Here is a 21,876-nt window from a genome sequence, read left to right as displayed (position 1 = left end):
TAAGTACATGTGTGTGTGTCAAATTATTTTGTATAAGTGCATGTGTGTGTGTCAAATTATTTTATATAAGTACATGTATGTGTGTCAAATTATTTTGTATAAGTGCATTTGTGTGTGTCAAATTATTTTGTATAAGTGCATGTGTGTGTGTCAAATTATTTTGTATAAGTGCATGTGTGTGTGTGTGTCAAATTTATTTTATATAAGTTCATGTGTGTGTCAAATTTATTTTGTATAAGTGCATGTGTGTGTGTCAAATTATTTTGTATAAGTGCATGTGTGTGTGTGTCAAATTATTTTGTATAAGTGCATGTGTGTGTGTCAAATTATTTTGTATAAGTGCATGTGTGTGTGTGTGTCAAATTTATTTTATATAAGTGCATGTGTGTGTGTCAAATTTATTTTGTATAAGTGCATGTGTGTGTGTCAAATTCATTTCTCCTAAATCTTATAAACACACTTGAACTTACAAAGTTCTACTCAGAAAAAGAAAAACATCTTAGTGACTCCCATAAGTCATGCTAACTCAACCATAATTCAAGAAAAATATTGAAGTTTTTGTACTTTTAAAAACTTTCCTTTGTTACAATAAAGGAATGTTCTCATATGTAAACACTTAATGAATTATTTACAGGTATTAATTAATATTTGAAGCATTTTGATTGACTAATCGATAGATTTAACAAATCGCTGTATTTCTTCTAAAGATTCAAGAATTTGACATTGAATTATTTTTAAAATTACATAAAATTAAACAATTTTATATAAAAAAATAGAGATGTTTTCATCACTTCGAAAAAATAAGTTGCCACAACTTATCTGAAGAAAAGAATGCTAAAGTTGTACGATATTTTGAAATTTTTAAGATCAAGACTAATAATTTGGATTATTTGGATTAGTGTTCTCATCTTTAGTGCTATTCTCAAAATGTTTCACCAGATGTAATCTTTGCAAAGATCTGTGAAGTAATAGATACCAGTGTTAGTTGTCTGAAAGTTGAAAGTTCAATCCTCAGTGTGGGCAATACTAAGAATAGAATTACAAATTACTTAAGACTTCTACTTGATCATAGCTGATGAAACAAGAACAGACTACTTCTATGGATTAACTAAACGTTTTTGGTCTAAATTAATGTACAGATTCCAGAGTTGATAAGATGCATCTGAAGAAGGTTGGAGCTAACATTAGTTGCAATATGAGAATAATATTCAAGATGAGGACAATAGTTCGAATAATCCGAACAACACAAAATCGCACTTCTTTAATGTGTAGTTTACAACAAATAGAAAATATAGTAAATATATCATTCAACATTTGACAAAATATGAATATTAGATTCAAAAGTTCATAAGAATGTTTACTTTGTTGCCGTACTATTCTACATCTCTTTCAACTCCTAAATTTAATAAAGTCTACATTAAGAACATGAGGAAGTTTCACTGAATATTGTGCTGGCTTAGCAAGCACAAAGAATTCCCTTGAATAATGGTGATGGAGAATCACTTGTAGAGTCAAGTAATGACTTTATAATATAAATGGAGAATCACTTGTAGAGTCAAGTAATGACTTTATAATATAAATAAATAAATTACTGAATTATTTATCATTCATTTATTTATCTGCTCATAACGACTGTACATTCCTGCATTGTTTTGACCTTTTGTAATTATATATATTTTTTTATTTAAAAAATGATAATTAGTAAAAACCTAAAGAAAGTACTCAATACTATTGCAGAGCAAATATATATATTTTTATTACTGTTTTATCTGGTTAGTTACAAAACGGTAATAATATATATATATATATATATATATATATATATATATATATATATATATATATATATATATCTAACTATATGTCTATAAAAGTGAAAGTGTCTGTCTGTTTGTGTACATTTCCCTACACAATATCTCTGTCAATTTTCAGTCTACAGACTCGAAATTTGGTACTGAAATTTGGGAAAATCTTTGTAATCCGTTTTCAGCCAGAAATTTGGCTGCTAAGGGGTCAAAATTCAACGATTTGACTTTTGAGAACTCTACCAAACTCTTTCGTCAATTTTGGGTCTAAACACTTGAAATTTTACATATAGGTTCCTTGGACATGGATCTAACTTAATAACTTGATTTGAGCCCAAAACAATAAATGTTAAGGGGTCATAATAGGAGTCAAAATTTAAAAATAATTACCGCTGCGGTCTCTACCAAATTACTCAGACAATTTCTGGTCTAAACATTTGAAATTTTACATAAAGGGTATTCAGAGATAGGGCAAGCTTTTTAACTGGTTTGGGTTGAAAATTTAAGCTACCAATATATAAATGAAATGCATGCTTGCATGTCTGCCTAAAGCTTTCGACAGAGGTGACGGATTTTCAAAAGATCAGTATCGTTTTTAAGCTCGACCTTTCAAACGACAAATATCGAAAAATTGGCTAAAACCATTAATTTCTTTACCTTCAACTGGGCACTTTTCTACAGGGAGGGGTCGCTTTTTTCGCCGATATTGTCAAAAGTCATCCCCTCTTTTCGATTGTCTAGCCTTAATTTAAACCTACGTCACTTCCGGTTTGGCGATGGTCATAACAGCAAAGACATCACGTTTTTTCCCCCGTTCTTTTCCTCCTTTGCGATACGGGTTCGAGCCTGCCTTCCTACTACCACTTTTTTGTTTATTTTTGCTCAACATACACCTCCAAACATCCGGGCAACGCCGGGCTGGAATGCTAGTATATCTATATATCTATAAAAGTGAAAATATCTATGGGTCGGCCTGTGTACATTTCCCTACCAAATAACTGTCAATTTTCGGTCTACAGACTCGAAATTTGACATATGGGGTATTGAGATTTGGGAAAATCTTTTTGGTCGGATTTCGGCCAGAAACTTTGCTGTTAAGGGGTCAAAGTTTAACGATTTGACTTTTGAGAACTCTACCAAACTCCTCCACCAATTTTGGGTCTAAACAATTGAAATTTTAGATATAAGTTACTTGGATATGGATCAAACTTTATAATTTGATTTGAGCCCAAAACAGTAAATTTTAAGTAGTCAAAATTGGGATCAAAGTTCAAAAACATTTGATCTCTGCAGTCTCTAACAAATAACTCAGCCAATTTTTGGTCTAAACATTTGAAATTTTACATAAAAGGTATTCAGATATAGGGCAAGCGTTTTAATCGGTTTTTAGCTAAAAATTTGGCTTCCAAGAGCCAAAGTTCAAAAGATTTGACCTTTGTGGTCTCTAGCAAACTATTAAGCCAATTTTGGGTTTAAACATTTGAAATTTTACATAAAGGGTATTCAGACTTTCAGCAAGCTTTTTAATCAGTTTTTGGGCGAAAATTTTGCTGCCAAGAGGTCAAAGTCTACAGAGTTGATCTTCGCAGACTACCAAACTTCTCCACCAATTTTGGGTCTAAACACTTGAAATTTTAGATGTAGGTTTCTTGAACATGGGTCAAACATTTTAATTTGAGCCCAAAACAATAAATGTTAAGGGTCAAAATTGGGGTCAAAGTTTAAAAAATTTGACGTCTGTGGTCTCTACCAACTTTTCTCAATGGTAATTAAGGAAGCCTATTATATAGAAAGGCATTACTGTACATATTCACACTTTTTAATATATACATATGCACATAAAGTTATGAACGGTACATAGGGTCTGAGCAAAGCGGGGCGAAACTGCTACTATATATATCATAGTGATAAAAACCACGATTCAAAGTAAAATAAATGAATAAAAATATGAAATGCATTTTTTTTCTTCCATAAAAGTTCTGATAATCATCCCAAGTTTCAAAGAGGAAATTTTTTAACTGCAGCTAAAGAGAACATAATCGATCTTTCTATAAAAATGAACTTTCAATGACACTGCAAAAAATTAAAATAATTGATTAAATGTTAAAAACGTGCACATAAATGTAATTTATAAAGAAATCGGTCTCTCTCTCTCTCTCTCTCTCTCTCTCATATATATATATATATATATATATATATATATATATATATATATAATATATGTGTATATATATATAATATGTGTGTATATATATATATATATATATATAAATAATATATGTGTATATATATATATATATATTGTATGTATATAGGGAAGTTAAAGTTTATATATATATATATATATATATATATATATATATATAATGTATGTATATAGGGAAGTTAAAGGAAGAGAATAAGATCAATTCTTTAAGAGGAGACTTATTGGGATAATGCAAAGCTCAACAAATTGCTTGTATAGAAATCAATAAAGAAATAAAATTTACATATATAAATACATATATACATACATATATATATATATATATATATATATATATATATATATATATGTATTCATTTATTCAATAATTAGGGGTGTAGAGTAAGTGAAGATGCTAGGTAACATTAAACTGGACATTCCCACAGAGGAACTTTTAATTTACTATTTTTTTTTATTTTTCGATACTGCTTTGCACTCAACAAGGTTTTTAAAAAACTTTGCAAAAATGTGGCATCGAAAAATATAAAAATATATTTTTGCAAACTGCTTGTGAAAACTTACTGACAGCATTATTTTTACTATTAAATGAGATGAAAACTTCTTTTTTTTTTAATTTTATGAAAAGTATTTTTCGACTATTAAGTGGAGTGAAAACTTTATTTCATGAAAAATATTTCTTGACATTTAAAATGTCCGTCAAGTGACTATGCGCATGCATGTACATTACAGTAAAAAACCAATAGCGTAAATGAAGGTGGTGAAATGGTGCAAAGTAGTCCATGGTCCAGGCGGTTCATACCATGCAAACGGTAAATTTGTGACCGGCTTGATTACCAGATTCATTGTCCTTGAATACACCTAGAAAACCAAATTAGAATGATCGTGTTCTGTTGTCATGTAAGGTAATATTTATCAATGTAATTAGAAAGTGAAAAAAAAAGATTGTCCGTTTTGATCTCGAGATCCGTGGGGGTGGGGGTCATTTCAACCTTGAAGCCGAAAAATGTTTTAGGGGCCATGTTTTAACCCTTTTGGCCCTGTTCAGCTCTTTTTTGGCGTTTTTCCTAAATGGGAAACAAGTTGGCCGCCAGTGAAAACGATAACGATTACGTTGGATACTGAATGTCTTCAAATATGAATAACTACTTGTTTGCGCAAAAAATAAATGCGATATTCATTCTCAGCATTCCCGTAAACCTATGAAAGTCGACAATTCAAAGGTGAGCGCTGAGGAGTCAGTAAACTAAAAAAAACCCTTTATTTTATCAAAAGAGTCAAATCTCTAACAGTCTGTAGTCAAGTATATCAAGTAAGGATTACACACACACACACACACACACACAAAACTCAATCTAAAATAAATTTATCAGTACATTGATTTTATAAGCCGTGTAAGAAATTATTTCTCACATCCCAATTTACTCCCTGCAGAGGCAAAAGAATCCACAAATACAAAAGCCATACCTCTCAAACTCAAAATTTATTCAAATGTAACAGCAATGAAAGTTTATTGGTTCTAGTAAAGTCCATTTGCAAAACGGTGGCCAGTTTTGCCTCTATTGCATAGAGCCAGTAGTATGAACTCCTATTGTCGGAGTGTTAGTTAATTGTTCCTTGAAAGGATCCATGTTTGTTCATGGTAGACTCGGTGGGAATGTTGGCGCCTATAATTAGGCATAATGCGAGTCTCTTTGGACTCTAGTTAAATTGAGATAAGATCCAATATTTGGTAAATAAAACGTGAAGAAATGTCCATTAATATCATCCTGTCATTAGGATAATTTCAGCAATATAAAATTGTCTTTGCTTGTAGAGATGCGATCCTTTGTTCACCAACAGTTTGGTGATACAACATGAAGGAATTGACGTAGTTCCCTTCATTCGTGGGAGCTGCTGATAATGAGTCCATCCCGTTGCCGTATCTATGCATGGACTGAAAAATAAAGCATGATACAAAAAGTGCGCCAAGCAAATCACCTGACACATCCAAAATTAACCAATGACAGCAGACCACTAAATTGCGTGGGTGGCTGAGCAAAAAGAAAAAGCGAATGTAAATGGAATTTCTCACAGCTGATGTCACAATATTTTTGGACTATAATGGAGGTATGATCCTGCATAATCAGGAGATTTTATTTATAAACGATGCTCCTAGGAACTGATGAATCAAATTAATTCACGTTCTGCTACCAATCAATCAGAAACCAGAATTGCTTTAAACCTTTCTGTAGCAATTTCACATATGTTGTCTCCGTCTCAACACAGGAAGAATCTTTTGCTCTGTGGATTCCAACTCGAGAAACTGTTCTCTCTACTGCAAACCAGTCACCTCTCAGGACTTGTGTAGAACAATGAACCATCGAAAACTGTTCTGAAAGTAAACATGGCTTACACTTCTAGAGGTTATGGACCCAACGTGCGTCTTTATTTCGATGGATCCAAATCACAATTCGAATTGTGGCAAGTGAAATTTTTAGGATATCTACGAATTCAAAAGCTACACAAAGTACTTCAAACACAACCTGAAAACAAAAACGGCGCCAACTTCATTGAAAAGAATGCAACTGTCTTTGCGGAATTAATACAGTGCTTAGATGACTGGTGATGAGACAAGCCCTGGACGATGGCTGCAAAGCATTGAACATATTGAGAGAGCATTATTTATCGAAAACAAAACCCAAAATTTTTTCTTTATACACTGAACTGACCTCTCTAAAACGAATGGAAGCCGAAACTATTACTGATTATATTATAAGAGCCGAGACAACTGCAAATTCTTTAAAAATGTCTGGTGAAGTTATAAGTGACAGTCTGTTAATTTCCATGATCCTTAAGGGATTACCGAGTGATAACCCACAAAGAAAAACCCATGACTTTTAGCCAATTCAATGTAGCACTCAGAAGTTACGAGAAAACTGAAAAAATGATCACAGAAAAAAAACGAATCTACAAATATTATGAAATTTAAAAATGCACACATAACTTGGATGTCTTCAAATCCAACGTAAACAAATTCCTGATGAACCGCCCCCTTAAGTAGACACTTTATGAAATCTCAACACTAACGTACAACGTACTGTACATGCAATAACTCTTATCCCTGAGTGGCTTCCGGGTCTTGATGAGTGGTGACCTCCTTGTAAAAAAAACAAACAAAAAAAAAACACCAAAATTAAATTATACCCATGCCGGGAATAAAAACTGCAACTTTGCCAAAAACAATTTTTCTCCTAAGAAAAGTACAAAAATTATTCGCTATAATTGTGGACGACCTAATCACAAAAGTTTCCAATGTAGATACAGCACCTTAAAGGGCGACTCCATTAAAAATGTGGAGAGCTCCGTTAGCGAACATATGTTCTTATTTTCATGTACGTTTAACGCTCCAACAAACAATAATTTTCTTGTCGATTGTGGTGCCACAGCACATGTGATTACAAAGGAATCTGATTTTATCAATTTTGATCCCAACTTTAAGCCTCAAAATCATTTTGTAGAACTGGCTAACAGCAGTTGAATAACCGATATCGTTTTGAAAAGAGGCAATGCTAAAATCTTGCACAGGAACAATAAAGGCAAACTATGTTTCTGTATTTGAGAAAACACTCTTCTAGTCCCAAAATTTAAACAAAATATATTTTCTGTACAAGCTGCCATTAAACAAGGTGCACATATAAACTTTAGCCCCAATAAATCAAAACTGGTGTACCTGAATGGAACTGTATTCAACATTAAGGAAAATGGAAGACTATATTATTTAAATAGCGTAGTCCCATCAAAAACTGCCTGCCATGATCTACAGACATGGCATAAAATTCTTGGACACTGCAATATTCCTGATATCAAAAAGTTGCTATAGTTGATGGAATTAAAATAAAAACATGAAAAAACTTCAACTGAAATGTCTGTAGACAGGGGAAAATGACAAACTATCAAAACAAGGTACCAGACAAGAAGATCCTATCACTGGTGCATTATGACTTGAATAGTCCCGTGGAACCGATGACCAGAAAACATTATAGATATGTGTTGAATTTTGTAGATGACCATTTAGGTTTAATAATGCTTTATTTTTTTAAAGAACAAATCTAATAACCTGCTAGCAACTAAAAAATATTTAGCCGACATGACCCCCCCCCCTACGGTGAAGTAAAGTGTATTCGCGCTGACAATGGTACGGAATTCACTAATAAAAACTTTGAACTTTTACTAATTAACCATCGTATCAAGCATGAAAAGCCAGCTCCTAGATCGCCACACCAAAACAGGACTGCGGAACGAGCATGGCGGACACTTTTTAAAATGGCAAGATGTCTACTCATTGAATCAAAACTCCCCAAAAACCTCTAGACGTACGCACTTATGGCGGCTGCCTATATATATGCAACAGGTGCTTCAACAAAACACTATCTAAAACGCCATATGAAGCTTTCTGTGGTAAAACCCAAATTTCAGCCGAATGCATATATTTTGTTCAACTTGCTTCACATATATAGATAAAAAGACTAAATTAGATATTAAAACCGATAGAGGTATATTTCTTGGATACGATAAAAATAGTCCAGCCAATTTAGTATTTTTTCCCGAAAAAAATAAAATAAAAAGAATTTGAAGTGTAAAATTCACAGACATGTTTAATTTTAAAGACGAAACCCCATCATATGAAGAGGATGAAATTATATTTTCTCAAATTATTAAAACAAATAAAGACAATGAAGATGACAGAAACAAGAGTATCCATGATGATGATGATGATGATGTTAAAGTCGAAAGAAATAGAAGGCGACCCAATTTTTTTGTGGTCGACAATATAAAAGATTATCAAATCGACTATTGCTATTCCATGGAAAATACACCAAAAAGCTTTAACAAAGCAATTAATTCAGAATATTGTGATGAATGGAAAATAGCCATGAAAAAAGAAATAGATGCTTTGACCAAAAATAATACCTATACGGTAGTACCTCTCCCAAAAGATAAACATGTTATTTCTACAAGATGGGTCTTTACAAAAAAGACTACAGCATCAGGCGTTGAACAGTTCAAAGCTAGATTTGTTGTTAAAGGATACTCTCAGATTTACGGTATAGAATATTTTTCTACGTTTTCACTGACCACAAACCTAATGACAATCAGAATTTTACTGCAAATCGCATCGCAAGATGACCTAAACATTCATCAAATGAACATAAAAAAATGCTTATTTGAATGCCCCAGTAGACTGTGAAATTTATATTACCCCTCCAGAGGGATTTATAATGAAAAATAAAAATAGCATGTGGCGACTTAACAGGTCATTGTATGGTCTAAAGCAGAGTGCTCAGTGTTGGAATACACTATTTCATGATTATATTATTAAACAACAATTTAGACAATGCACACAACCAAAGACAATAAACTGCTGATTTTGGTTTTATGGATCGATGATATTTTAATTGCATCAAATTCTGACATAATGTTGACCGATGTTAAGAACAAATTAAATAAAAGATTCAAAATGACCGATCTTCACAAAATATCCTAGTTTTTGGGGGGAATAGAATTTACTCAAAGGAAAGGAATCAACCAAGATACATTGACAAAATACTATTAAAATTTGGAATGGGAGAGTGTAAGAAATGCTCAACACTGGTTGAAAATTATATTAATAAAAATATACACACAGAATCTGAAATAATAGATGATAAATTATACCGAGAAACTGTCACAATAATTATCAAGACCGACAATGAAGGATTTAAACAGAACTAAACAAGTCCTTCGTTATTTAAAAGGAACTAAAGAACAGAATTTAGTATTTAGAAAATCAAAAAATTCCCTAAAATTAGGATTTTCAGATTCAGATCGGGGAAATGACGAAGATCGAAAAAGTATATCTGGATATTGTTTCACCCTATCAGAAAATGGGTCTATTATTTCATGGAAATCTAAAAAACAATCGATTGTATCTCTCTCTACATGTGAAGCAGAATTTATCGCGATCACACACATTAACCAGGAAGCATTGTACCTTAAAAATATCCTAAAGATTATTTTAGAGCTAGAATTAACTAAAAGCCCCGTAGTAATTAATAGTGATAATCAAGCCAGTATAGTCTTGGGCAAGACGTTAAACTGCATCCATTTTGTTTGTATTAACACTTTAACCTACTAATGCGTAACTAATACTTTTATTGAAATAAAAAAAAAAAATTTTAAATAAAAAGACGTAAAAAATTTTTTTTTTAAATCACTTTTTTAAAAACCTTTTCTTCGTAAATTTCCTTTTTGACAAATAATTTTTGCATCATTTTTTGGCAAACATTTTCTGTGCGAATTTTCTTTTCGACAAATACTCTTTGCATGCTTATTTTAAGGTGCGCATGAATTACAATTGGCTTTTATTTTTTTGTGCACATTAGTTTTCTTTCTTATTTATCAAAAATGTCCTATTTTTTTCTTTGCATTGTTTTAATTAACAAATAAAAAAACAAACTCTTTTTAAACGGGTACATATTGCATGCATGTTTATTTATATGTATATTTATTTATATGCATTTTTTTTAACATAATCAAATTTAAGAAATGTTTTTTTTTTTCATAATCAAATTTAAGAAATGTTTTTTTTCATAATCAAATTTAAGAAATGGTTTCTTTTTCATAATCAAATTTAAGAAATGGTTTCTTTTTCACATATCCATCCCTTTTTAAGATAAAAATACTTTATAAGGATAGAATTTTATTTTAGAATAGAAAATAATGCATGTTTCATGGTGTTGGATGGATTATTAACCAACTCACCTAAATCAAAATAAATGGATGTGCATTGATGTTAATTTGTAAATGTTCACATGAATGTTACATCAGAAGTAAATGAGCATAAATGGAAACTAAGGTTAGTCTCACATTGCAGCATTCATTATGAGTGAATAATTGCATTTGTTTGCAATTGTAGAACTTTTCAACAAAATCAGAGTTGATCAAGTGCATTTCCTTTTTTCATTTGTGCTGACTCCATTTTATTTTTACATTCCTAACATCTTTTTCGTAGTACAATTGAATATCAAGATTTTATTATCGTTACTAGTGTGTCAGTGCACCAAAAATCAAGGCAAACGATTTTCTTTGCTTTTGTTTATTGTTTATTGCTTTATTAGCCTGACTTTGCTCAGGCGTAAACTACATTTAAATATGATATTCTAATTTGTCGAGATTTTGTATATATTATTATAGAGTAGTGATTTAAAAACTAAAAACAAAAATATTTAGGAAATGGCAGAAACACTAGACTAGAGGAAGATCTACAATCTGTAGTGGACTAGGGACAAAAATGGATAGTCACATTCAATGCTGCCAAGACTAAGCTGGTTTCCTTCAATAATCACAAGAAACCTTCTCAACCACCAATAGCTATGGTTAAAGATACATTACCTGAAAGTACTTTTTTCAAACTCCTCGGCTTAATGTTCAAAGGGAACAGAAGTTAGAACAGATACATTAAGAGCATTGCCAGGGTTGCTGCGAGGAAGGTGGGCTCTCTCTACCGTGCTAGAAAGTTACTTACGCTTGAAAGTATCCTGTACCTCTACAAGAACACCATTCGCCCATGTATGGAGTATTATTGTCACATTTGGGCTGGTGCATCTGTTACTAGTCTCTTGCTCCTGGACAGGGTTTCGAAAGAGAGTTGCCAACCTGATAGGTCCTGAACTGTCATCTAAGCTTCAACTTCTGTCCCATCGACGAAATGTTGTATCCCTCTGCCTATTCTACATGTATTTTAATGGTGGATGCTCTGACAAACTACAAGTCTGTGTACCCCCTTAAATACTCCTGACAAACCTGACAGTCAGAAAAATCCCACCTTTACACAGTAAAAATCCCTAGATATAAGAAAGCCTTCTACTCTAATAGTTTCTTCTCCAGAACTGCTAGACTCTGGAACTCCTTTCCGGGTTCCTGTTTTCCAATTGTACTGACATGCAAAAGTTCAAGTGTAATGTGAACAGACATTTTGCTACTCAAATCCCTACATAGTATCCCTGCAACTTATGTCCCCGATAGTAGCCCCCTACATCAAAGTGGCACTGTGCCTTGTTTTGGGTGAAAATGGAATAAAAAAAGTAAGATGTCATTAGCTAGAATCAAAACTGAAACTGTAGCATTCAAAGCTGATGACGTCACCACTGTACCAACGTGACACGCATATGAACCGATTAAAAATTAACTAAGATGAATGTACAAAATGTACAACAATTTTGCAATTTTGACCCCTTAAAAACTATTTTAACCGACTAAAGACCCATAAAAGAATGGCCTGTAAAAAATCCAATCATTTGAGGTCCCTAGCGCTAGTATGGAGGAGATAGTTTGAAAATATGGAGATAGACCGATAGACAGACATCTAGCCATTTATACATTAGATTAAGTATCCTGTATTTTATTAATGTGGAGATTACTAGCATGGGTATCCAGCATTGCCTGGGTTGACATGAAGTTCCGTTTGGAACACACCTGCTATACTAATCATTTTCATCATGAGCAACGTGGATACCCCATAACAATTCCACAAATAAAAGAACGGATAAAAACATGAAAATGTAATCACCCCAAAAAAGAAGTATGTGATACCCTCTCCACCAGATATTTCGGCAGAAGGAATACAAAGAGAAGAAACTATTCTCCGGATATTGAGCATTGGAAAGACCCCCCCCCCAATAATTAAAAATAAATCATTACAACTTTTGTTTCAATAAAAATCGCAGCCAATGCCCGTGCGATTGCAAAAAAAAAAAAAGCCAAGTAAGCAGAACCTCTAAAAAAAAATGAAGATCTACCAAAAATTAATCCCAGAAACAAATGAAATTTTTCGTCATTTTATGTTCCTAATGTAATCCCCCCCCCCAAAAAAAAAAATTGAATTTGTCATATTCTGAAGTTTGTTTTGTTTATAAAATTGTTAGGTGAAAGTACAGAATAAAAATTAATTACATTTATCATTATTTTATGTTTCAAATGTATTTGTCATGTTTTGCACCCCCACCCACCTTCTCGATCGCCAAACTTGAAAAAATACTAGAGGTAACATGTCTCGTTGAACGATTGGTGGCTAAAAAGTGGGTGCTCATTTTATCTTAAATTTATATAAGAAAGTGATCACCACGCTAAAATGTTAATTTTCTTTTTTTTCAAAATTTCTTTTTTCATATTATTTATAAAGGCTGTTTAAATGTATTTGGCTCCCAAAAAGTAGATAATTTTTGGGGTTAAACGACGCTGGGTTATGTAAAAATTTACCTTTTTTTTTCAATTAAAAAGTTAAGTTTGTAATCGATGAGATTAATTTGAAAAAAGAAAAAAAAGTGTAAATTGTGGAATTTAGAGGATAGGGGTGGGCGGTAGATCTTTATTTTCTTTTTTTCTTTTTAAGTGTTAAACGACACTGGGTCACATCCTAAAAATTTACTGATTTCTGTATAGCTATTTAAAGAATAATAAAAACAAACAAATGAAATCTTTTCAGTTTTTTCGTAAGTGTTTTTTTTTTTGTTTGAATATTTAAAACAACAATAAAAGCTAAATATTTTTCTATCTACACGGAATTATTTTTCAAGCTAGAAACTTATTGAGATTAGCAAATTATTTTATTTGGTAAATAGTTTGTGTGTTTATGTTCCGAAGTTTCTAGGGGTAAATAATTCTAAAAAAAAGTTTTTTTTTAAAAATCGATATTGGAATAATAATTCCAAATAAATCAAATATGTTATCAATATAATTATTGTTTAAAATGTATTGAATAATTTTAAATACAACACTTAAAACAATTCTCTTGCTAGAAACATTAAGATACCGCTATTTAATAAAATCGATTTTTCTCAATGCAATATGTAAATGAGATGATCTCCTAATTGTATATTTTGCAAGAATCATACTATATATAGAAATAAATGAAAAAGTAAAGTAAGGGACCTTTTGTATATATTAATCAAATTGTGAACAAATAGACAGGAATACGAATTTTTATATATATATATATATATATATATATATATATATATATATATATATATATATATATATATATATATAGTAACAAGTGAAACAGAAAGAATGAAAGAATGAAATGGAGATAATTGGGTGATTTTATTGAAAGCAGACGAGTGCCGTACATTGTTATTACATTTGTGTATGTTATGTTTATGGGGGCAAAAAATAAGACTGAAATTAAACAAAGAACAAGTGAACTTAATGGAAGCCTGGAAAAATCATGGATTACAATTACATTTTTCTATTGTAATATCTATATATTTTTATATATCTACTAGCATGGATACCCAGTGTTGCCTGGGTTGATATGAAGTTCTGTTTGAAACACGCCTGCTATACTTTTTCATCATGGATAACATGGATACTCCCACAATAATTTCAAAAATTAAAGAACGGATAAAAACATGTAAATTTAATCACCACCAAAAAGAAGTATCTGATACCCTCTCCACCAGATGTTTTGGCAGAAGGAATCACTGTCCTAAGAAAACTCACGATTTTGTGAAAAAACAAAAAACGTTTATAAACATTAATGTGTGCGTTTATTTTGGTAAATGTGTAGTTTAGCAATGTAAATTATTTGCCAGACAAAAAAAATAAAAAGTATTTTATATAAAACACATTGTTAGACCCAAAGGCTGAAATAAAACCAGAAAACATTTCATTTTTATTATTTTTTTATCATTTGTATTTATTATTTGAGGCCGCTATATTGATTTTAAAAATTAGCCTTTTAAGGTTTGGCAGATTGGCCTTTTTAAACTCTTTCATAAACTATGTTTTTAACCGCCATATTTTTTTTTTGTAATAAAAGCTCTAGCTTAAAAAAAGACCAAATTTGGCCTTAAAAAGGCCAATCTGTCAAACCTAAAAAAAAAAGGCCAAATTTTAAACGTGTAAGGCATGCACATTTCGTCTAATAAAAAAAAATGCTAAAAAACATAAAAATTAATTTTGTTTTTGTTTTATTTCAGCCTTTGGGTCTAATAATGTTTTATATAAAATAGTTTTTATAATTTTTTTGTCTGTTAAATTTACCTTTATTTTTTGTAAGGGCACTTTTTTTTACTGGCTTTTTTTTTTTTTTGTAAATAAAGGAAATTTTCGATTTGCTTTTTTTTGAGGGGGGGGGGGGCTTTTCGATTTGCTTTTTATTTGTCGTTTTGTTTCTAATATAAATCCCCCCTTCCCCCAAAAATTGAATTTGTTATATTTTGGGGTTTATTTTGTTTATTAAATTGTTAGGTGAAAATAGCGAATGGTCTCATAAAAAAATAATTAAATTTATCGTTATTTTATGTTTCCAACGTAATTCCAACCAGAAAAATTACCGATTTCTGTATAGCCATTTAAGGAATAAAATTTAAAAAAACCAAAACAAATAAAATCTTTTCAGTTTTTTTTCATAAGTGATTTTTTTTTTTTTTTTTTGAATATTAAAAAAAAAAACAATAAAAGCCAAACATTTTCCTATCTACACGGAATTATTTTTTCAGCTAGAAACTTAATGAAATTACCAAATGATTTTATTTGGTGAAAGTTTGTTTTTTATGGATAGCATCTAGGGGCAAATAACTCTAAAAAAAAACGTTTTTAAAAAAGATCGTTTTTAAAAAAGGTCGCTGTTGGAAATAATAATTCCAAATAAATTGAATTAAATATATTATATAATTGCTTAAAATTTATTAAATAACTATTTTAAATAAAATGCTTTAAACAATTCTCTCACTAAAAATATTAACAAAGATACCGCTATTTAGTAAAATCGATTTTTCTTAATGTCATATGCAAATAAGGTGAGCTCTAGATTGTATATTTTTACAAAAATCACATTATATATAGAAATAAATCAAAGATTTGGGTTTTGTATACATTAATCAAATTGTGAACAAACTAACAGACAGATATACAAATTTATATATATATAGATACTGGCTGACCGAAACATGCTTATGTAAAATAAATAAAATGTATATCTTGCCTTACTTCGATATTGAACACTCTTGTATAAACCTCATTAAAAATTCTTTTGTTGCTTCATCTCTGGAAAATATTAAGCTGGAATTTTACATAATTATGATATATATATATATATATATATATATATATATGTTCATTAAAGATGTTTTCAATTTGTTCAATCTGCTATCAAACGGATGATTCGTGTACTCGATACAAAATATAATAGGGTATATTAGGGTGATGGCATTCTAAGTAATTGACAAGTTCAACAAAATTATCAGGATTGCATTCTAGCCACAATTGCCAGCAAACAGCTCAAATCAATTTATGGATGATTAGAAATGTTGACAGAAATAATTACAATTCATCCTCTCTATCTGTGAATAAGAGAAACTTATAAAACTTGTGAAAATATCATTTTATTTTCTAAATATAACCTTGTTCATAAGAATTACTTTTTAAAACTGTATAAAAAATCGTTAATAAAACGATAATTTCTATTAATGGATGGATTTTTTCCTAAGCGAGAGACAATAACCTCAAATAAATAAACATTCAATCAACAAATTTAACATTTGTAAAAGATTTGATGAACTACGGTTTTAAAAAATATCTGTAGAATTGTTTTCCTCCGCTTACTTCTGCATATCTTCAGCCTTTTTCAGCTACCAGACGTTTTCCATTTCTCTAAGTTTTTTCTGGATTTCTGCCCTTACTTTTTCAATTTCTTCTGCTCTACTCAGGTTACTTAATTTTGATTTTAATGCTTGATTTCATTCATCTATTGTATCTCTAATTTCTTGGTCATTCTCATTGAACCCGTCCGCATTCAGTTTTTTGTGTAACCAAGTACCTCTGCTGCAGCAGAGAATACAGGCTTGCTTAGTGAGTCCCATGTTTGTTCCAGTGAATCAGAATCATCAGTGATTTCTTCCAATGCTGAGTTGATTACAAGTTGTAGTCTATCTTGCAATCCTTTATCTCCGAGCTTTGGCGTGTCTATCTTTTCTCTTACGCTTTGTTGTTGCCCTGCTGTATGCAGGTTTTATGAAGAAATTGAAGGTAGTCTTGATTAGGTAGTGGTTTGTTTGGCAATCTGGTCCTCGCATAGCTCTTGTGTTCTTGGCATCTCTGAGGTCCTTCCTTCTTGTGATAACATAGTCCAGGAGATAGGGTCTCTTTGACCTAGAATGTTCCCAGGAGTAGTAATGGTTATCTGAATGTTGGAAGTAAGAGTTCGTAATTGCTAGCTCAAACTCCATGCACAAACAGAACAGCAGTTCTCCACTTGAATTTAAATTTCCCTTTTCAAACTTTTCAAAAACAGGGCTCCATGTATTGTAGTCATGATCCACTCTGGCAATAAAGTCACCAAGGAGAACTAGCTTATCTGCTGCAGGGATGTTTGCTATGGTGTCTTTCAGCTGAGAGTAAAAGGCCTCCTTTTTTTTGTCATCTGGGTAGATCATTGTTGGTGCGTAGACATTGATGGTGATGTTCGGTTATGGGATGTGGTGATTCGCAATGTTATTAACCTTTCAGAAACGCCGCTAGGGCTCTCTGCAAGTCTGTTAGCTAGGTCATTTTTGATCGCAAAAGTAACTCCAGCTCTTTTGAGTTGATCCTCAGAATAGCCTTTCCAGAAGTAGGTTCTTCCCGCTTCTCTCAGTTGCCCTCCCTGCTGAGTCTTATCTCCTGTAATCCGACTATGTTGATATTTGTATTCTGGAGCTCCAGGTCTATGAGTGCTGTTCTTCTATATGGTCTGTCACCTGAGTCTGTATCGAGCATGGTTCTGATGTTCCATGTAGCTAGCGATTTTGAAGTCTTGAATGTTATTATTTCTTCTTCTGTTACTGCTGGATTGGAGATCTACTGCCCGCAGTTTGACAGTCAGATAGTCTTTGGATGAGCTTTGTTTATTTCACCTTCCTCGACAAGCAGTGCTATCCCTGAACAGGGCTGCTTGGTCATCCATGCAGCTGCCGTAGGGTATCGTCATCCTCTCAGTACACCTGCGACCATCACACACGGCCTCCTATGCACAGAGGTCGTAGTAGCTTTCAGCTCTCACACCTCCCACTGTTATCCTCACTCCATCGCCACAGGACTTTCCACCTTGGCTTCTAGCTTGCTTGCACAGTTTAGGTGTAGTATCTGTTGTAAATCAGATAGACACCCTCTGAACCTCCAATGCTCATGTGCAGTGGAGCAAACCCGCGACAACTGGCAGCAGAGGAGGCTGTAGCTTTTGGCCGAAAGTAATCTCAGTGAGGTAGACAGTTGCCCTATCGTGCCTGCTGCTACACCTTTTCTTTTTGGATGAGGTTCCATAGTCTTTTACTGAAGGAAAACTGCAAGGCAGCAGTAGGATTTAAAGTCAGAGTTTCCATCTCTTAGCCTTTTGCCGTGATAAGGTCCACAAGGCAGTGGTGTTTGATTTTGTATGCTTCAATTCTTAATCCGGCAGGGGGATGTGATGCGCCTAGTGTGTTAGCTATCAGTGTTAAGTTCATGCTTGCATGTCTTCTTGCTTCCAGCTAACACCACTGGCTAACCTCGTGGTAAAAAGGGAGTAGCTATGCGTAAGTCTTCTCTGCCAGTACATCGCCTCTCCATCATCAAGACTCCTACAGTGCCTCCACGTTGCCGCACATAACTGGGTGCCTTGCCTGTAGGAGATTTCGGAGTAGTAGGGGGCCCCACAGAGAGTGTGTTATGGCCCACCGATGTGTGGAAATGCCTTGGCACACTACCTACCCCACCCCACTGTCTTGTGGGTGTCCTTAGTCGGGAGAAGACTAGGGAAGACAACCCCAAAATCAAACACCACTACATAAGAGTATATATTTGTTGTTTCAGTATTTATTTCAACAGTGCTCAATGCATGGGTAGAGTTTAATAGTAATCTATAATATAAATCTCACCTGTTTGTTTAAATATATGTATGTATGTATGTTTGTATGTCTCACAAAAACTTTTGACAAAGGCGACAGATTTTCACGAAATCAATATCGTTTTGGACAAATATCGAAAAATTAGCTAAAAACATTAATTCCTTCATCCTCAACTGGGCACTTTGTTGTTTTGCCGATATTTTCGAAAGTCATCCCCTCTTTTTGATTGACTAGCCTTAATTTAAACCTTCGCCACTTCCAGTTTGGCAATGAACGCAACGGCAATGATGTCACTTTTTTTTTTCACATTCTTTTCCTCCTTTGCGATATGGGTTCAAGCCTGTCTGTCTACTACAACTTCATTTTTTTTTTTTTGCTCAACACACACCTCCAAACACCCAAGCAATGCTGAGCACCCAGGCTAGTATGAAAATAAAGTATAGTTTTAGCAAATAAAATATACAGAAACGTTTGTGTTTTAATCCCTTAAGCAATTATCTGGCTACTCACACATAGAGGGAGAGGGAAGCATAACACATAGAGGGAGAGGGAAGCATAACACATAGAGGGAGAGGGAAGCATAACACATAGAGGGAGAGGGAAGCATAATACTTGCTTTTTATCCTAAATCAACATGTTTGCCGAAATTGCACCAGAAAGAAAAGTTATGAGTAAAAATGATAAATTTTTGGCACAAGACCATCATTTATTGTGATTAAAATAAATAAATAAATAAATAAGAAAGCAGAACTTCTGTTTTTCTTTAAGCTTTCCCTGATTACCTCCCTTAAATATTACTAACTTCTTTCATAAATAATCTGTTTTTCCCCAGCAAAGGAAACTGCCAGGATCTTAGCTTTTAACCTCGCTCCTTCTAACAAAAACAGTTCGCTGATTTTGTAATGGGGAGGGGGCGAGATCATATGAAAACAATGTCCTGATTTTTATTCTCTATGATAAAGAGCAATGTGTATTTATATATATATATATATATATACACGCACACGCACACGGAGGGAGAATGCAAATCTATTCCCATAGGATGTTTGTTTTTTTCTTTTTCCCCTATTTTTTTTTAACTTCTTAATTTACAACCTTTTCTTTAAGTGATCACGGATTGTTCTCCTAATGTTAATATTTCTGATGTCACTAGTGATATTTTTCCTCTTTTAGGTAATCAGAAATGACTTGTTTATTTTTGTTCATTTTTAACTTGTAATAGTCTAGTCCTATCCTATTAAAAGAAAAAAATGCATCAGAAAAGCTTATATAGGAAAGCAATTAGCAAATCAGAAACTCTTGTTGTTTTAAATGAATTTATAAAGAAATCCCCAATCTAAAAAGGCAACAGTAGCCCCCCCCCCCCCGGATTATCATAAATAATAATTTATATATGAAAAATTAAATTACTGACGTAAATCTATGATTTTATATGAATATTAGTGTGAACACTGGCAAAGCATAATTTTTTCTATTATTTTTAATGCAGGGTGTATACTAGTATAATTATATTTACCATAAGATTAAACCAAAATTAGAAAATGGCTACCGTTTCAATTATTTAGTTTTGATTGTTTTTGTTTTTTTTAGAAAGGAATTAGAATCGTTAAGTTTTGCTGTAATTAATTATTCTTGTTCATTATCCTGTGTTCATCTTGCTTTTGTTTGCTAGCAATTCTAATGAAGAAACAAACAGGACTGGGGGAATCTCAGAGTCAATAAAAAATTAATAATCATTATGAACGGCGCTAGAATGTGTATATATAAAAGAGTTTAAAAAATGACATACCAATGGGTTACTCAAAGGCAAATTGGCATCTAGGCAGGGACAAACAACTGAACAGCCCTCCAGTGGCATCGAACTTACTCCAATTCGTGTTTTCCATTTGCGATGATAAATTAAGTGATCCTCTGTCAGAACAAACCGACGTGCCTTCCACTTGCCATGTAATCCCTAGAAAAAAAATTAAATTAAAATAAAAGTAACAAAATTTTGGCACAAATAAAGAATTTTTTTAAAAGCAAGTATAGAGATAGATAAGAGAAAAAAAGTAAATAAAAATCAGTTGACATCAGAGATATAAAGATTGGAGTAGTGTCCGTGCAGTGGTCAAACGTTGCATTGTTTTACAGATTCCTTTTTTAATCTCTATTCATATAAAGATGTTTAAATATTTGTACAGGAGGAGGTAATGGAGTTCGCTTCAATTCTTTCTGACATTACGAAGACTGAAATTGATTAATATAGAGATTAATATAGAGATGTAGAAATACGGTTTTAATTAGTAAAAATGAACAATGGACTAAAAAGGACCAAACAGGTTCTTTTGCTGTATTCATGGGGTACCTAGACTCGGCAGAATGGCCGACCTAGTGAGCCTGTACATCTTATATAATATTACTAAGAATGTTGAAGTGAACACCATAGGCCTCTACAGAAATGATGGTCTTATGCTAGTAAATAACTCTAATGGCCTGAAATGTGAAAACTTTAAAAAATAAATTACTTCTTTACAGAGTTGAAAAGAATTAATCTTAAAGTTGACATTAACTCTAAACTTTCGTTGACGTTACCTTCAATCTGATAAAACAATCCTATGAAACATATAGAAAGGACAATGTTAATCCATTATATGTTCACCTTATGTCCGAACACCTGAAATCGGTGATTAAACATATCCCGACAACTATGACTTAGTAACAACTCATCTAACAAAGAAATCTTCAATGCCCATAAAAAAATTTTTTATAATAAAGTCCTTAAAGATAGTGGATATAAAAACAGTAAAATCGAGTATACCGAGACATTATCACATAAAAATAACTAACAGGAAAAAGAACATCATTTGGTTGACCCCTCTTTTTTTCCTATGTTTGTTTTAACCATGAGTTTAACATCATCCATAAGATTTTTAACAAAAACACTCTCAAACTAAGTTATGCTTGTAGTGATAACTTTGAAAAAATTATCAAAAAATAC

General features: G+C 32.4%; 1 protein-coding gene across 4 annotated transcripts in view; it reads right to left on the bottom strand.

Annotated features, from left to right (window-relative positions):
- LOC145265431 (pleckstrin-like) overlaps positions 1-21,876 on the bottom strand; it is a 645,465-nt gene that overhangs the window by 366,508 nt on the left and 257,081 nt on the right. For all 4 annotated transcript variants that reach the window (XM_080121265.1, XM_080121266.1, XM_080121267.1 and 1 more), the window contains exon 2: positions 20,686-20,850. In XM_080121265.1, the coding sequence (XP_079977391.1) occupies positions 20,686-20,850 (165 nt within the window). The remainder of the gene's footprint in view (positions 1-20,685; positions 20,851-21,876) is intronic.

The sequence above is a fragment of the Euprymna scolopes genome, chromosome 40 (assembly GCF_053919585.1).
Source record: "Euprymna scolopes isolate OS-2025 chromosome 40, ASM5391958v1, whole genome shotgun sequence".
NCBI classification, from domain to species: Eukaryota; Metazoa; Mollusca; class Cephalopoda; order Sepiida; family Sepiolidae; genus Euprymna; species Euprymna scolopes.
The sequence above is the reverse complement of the archived record's forward strand: the minus strand, read 5'-3'. Positions and strand labels throughout refer to the sequence as shown.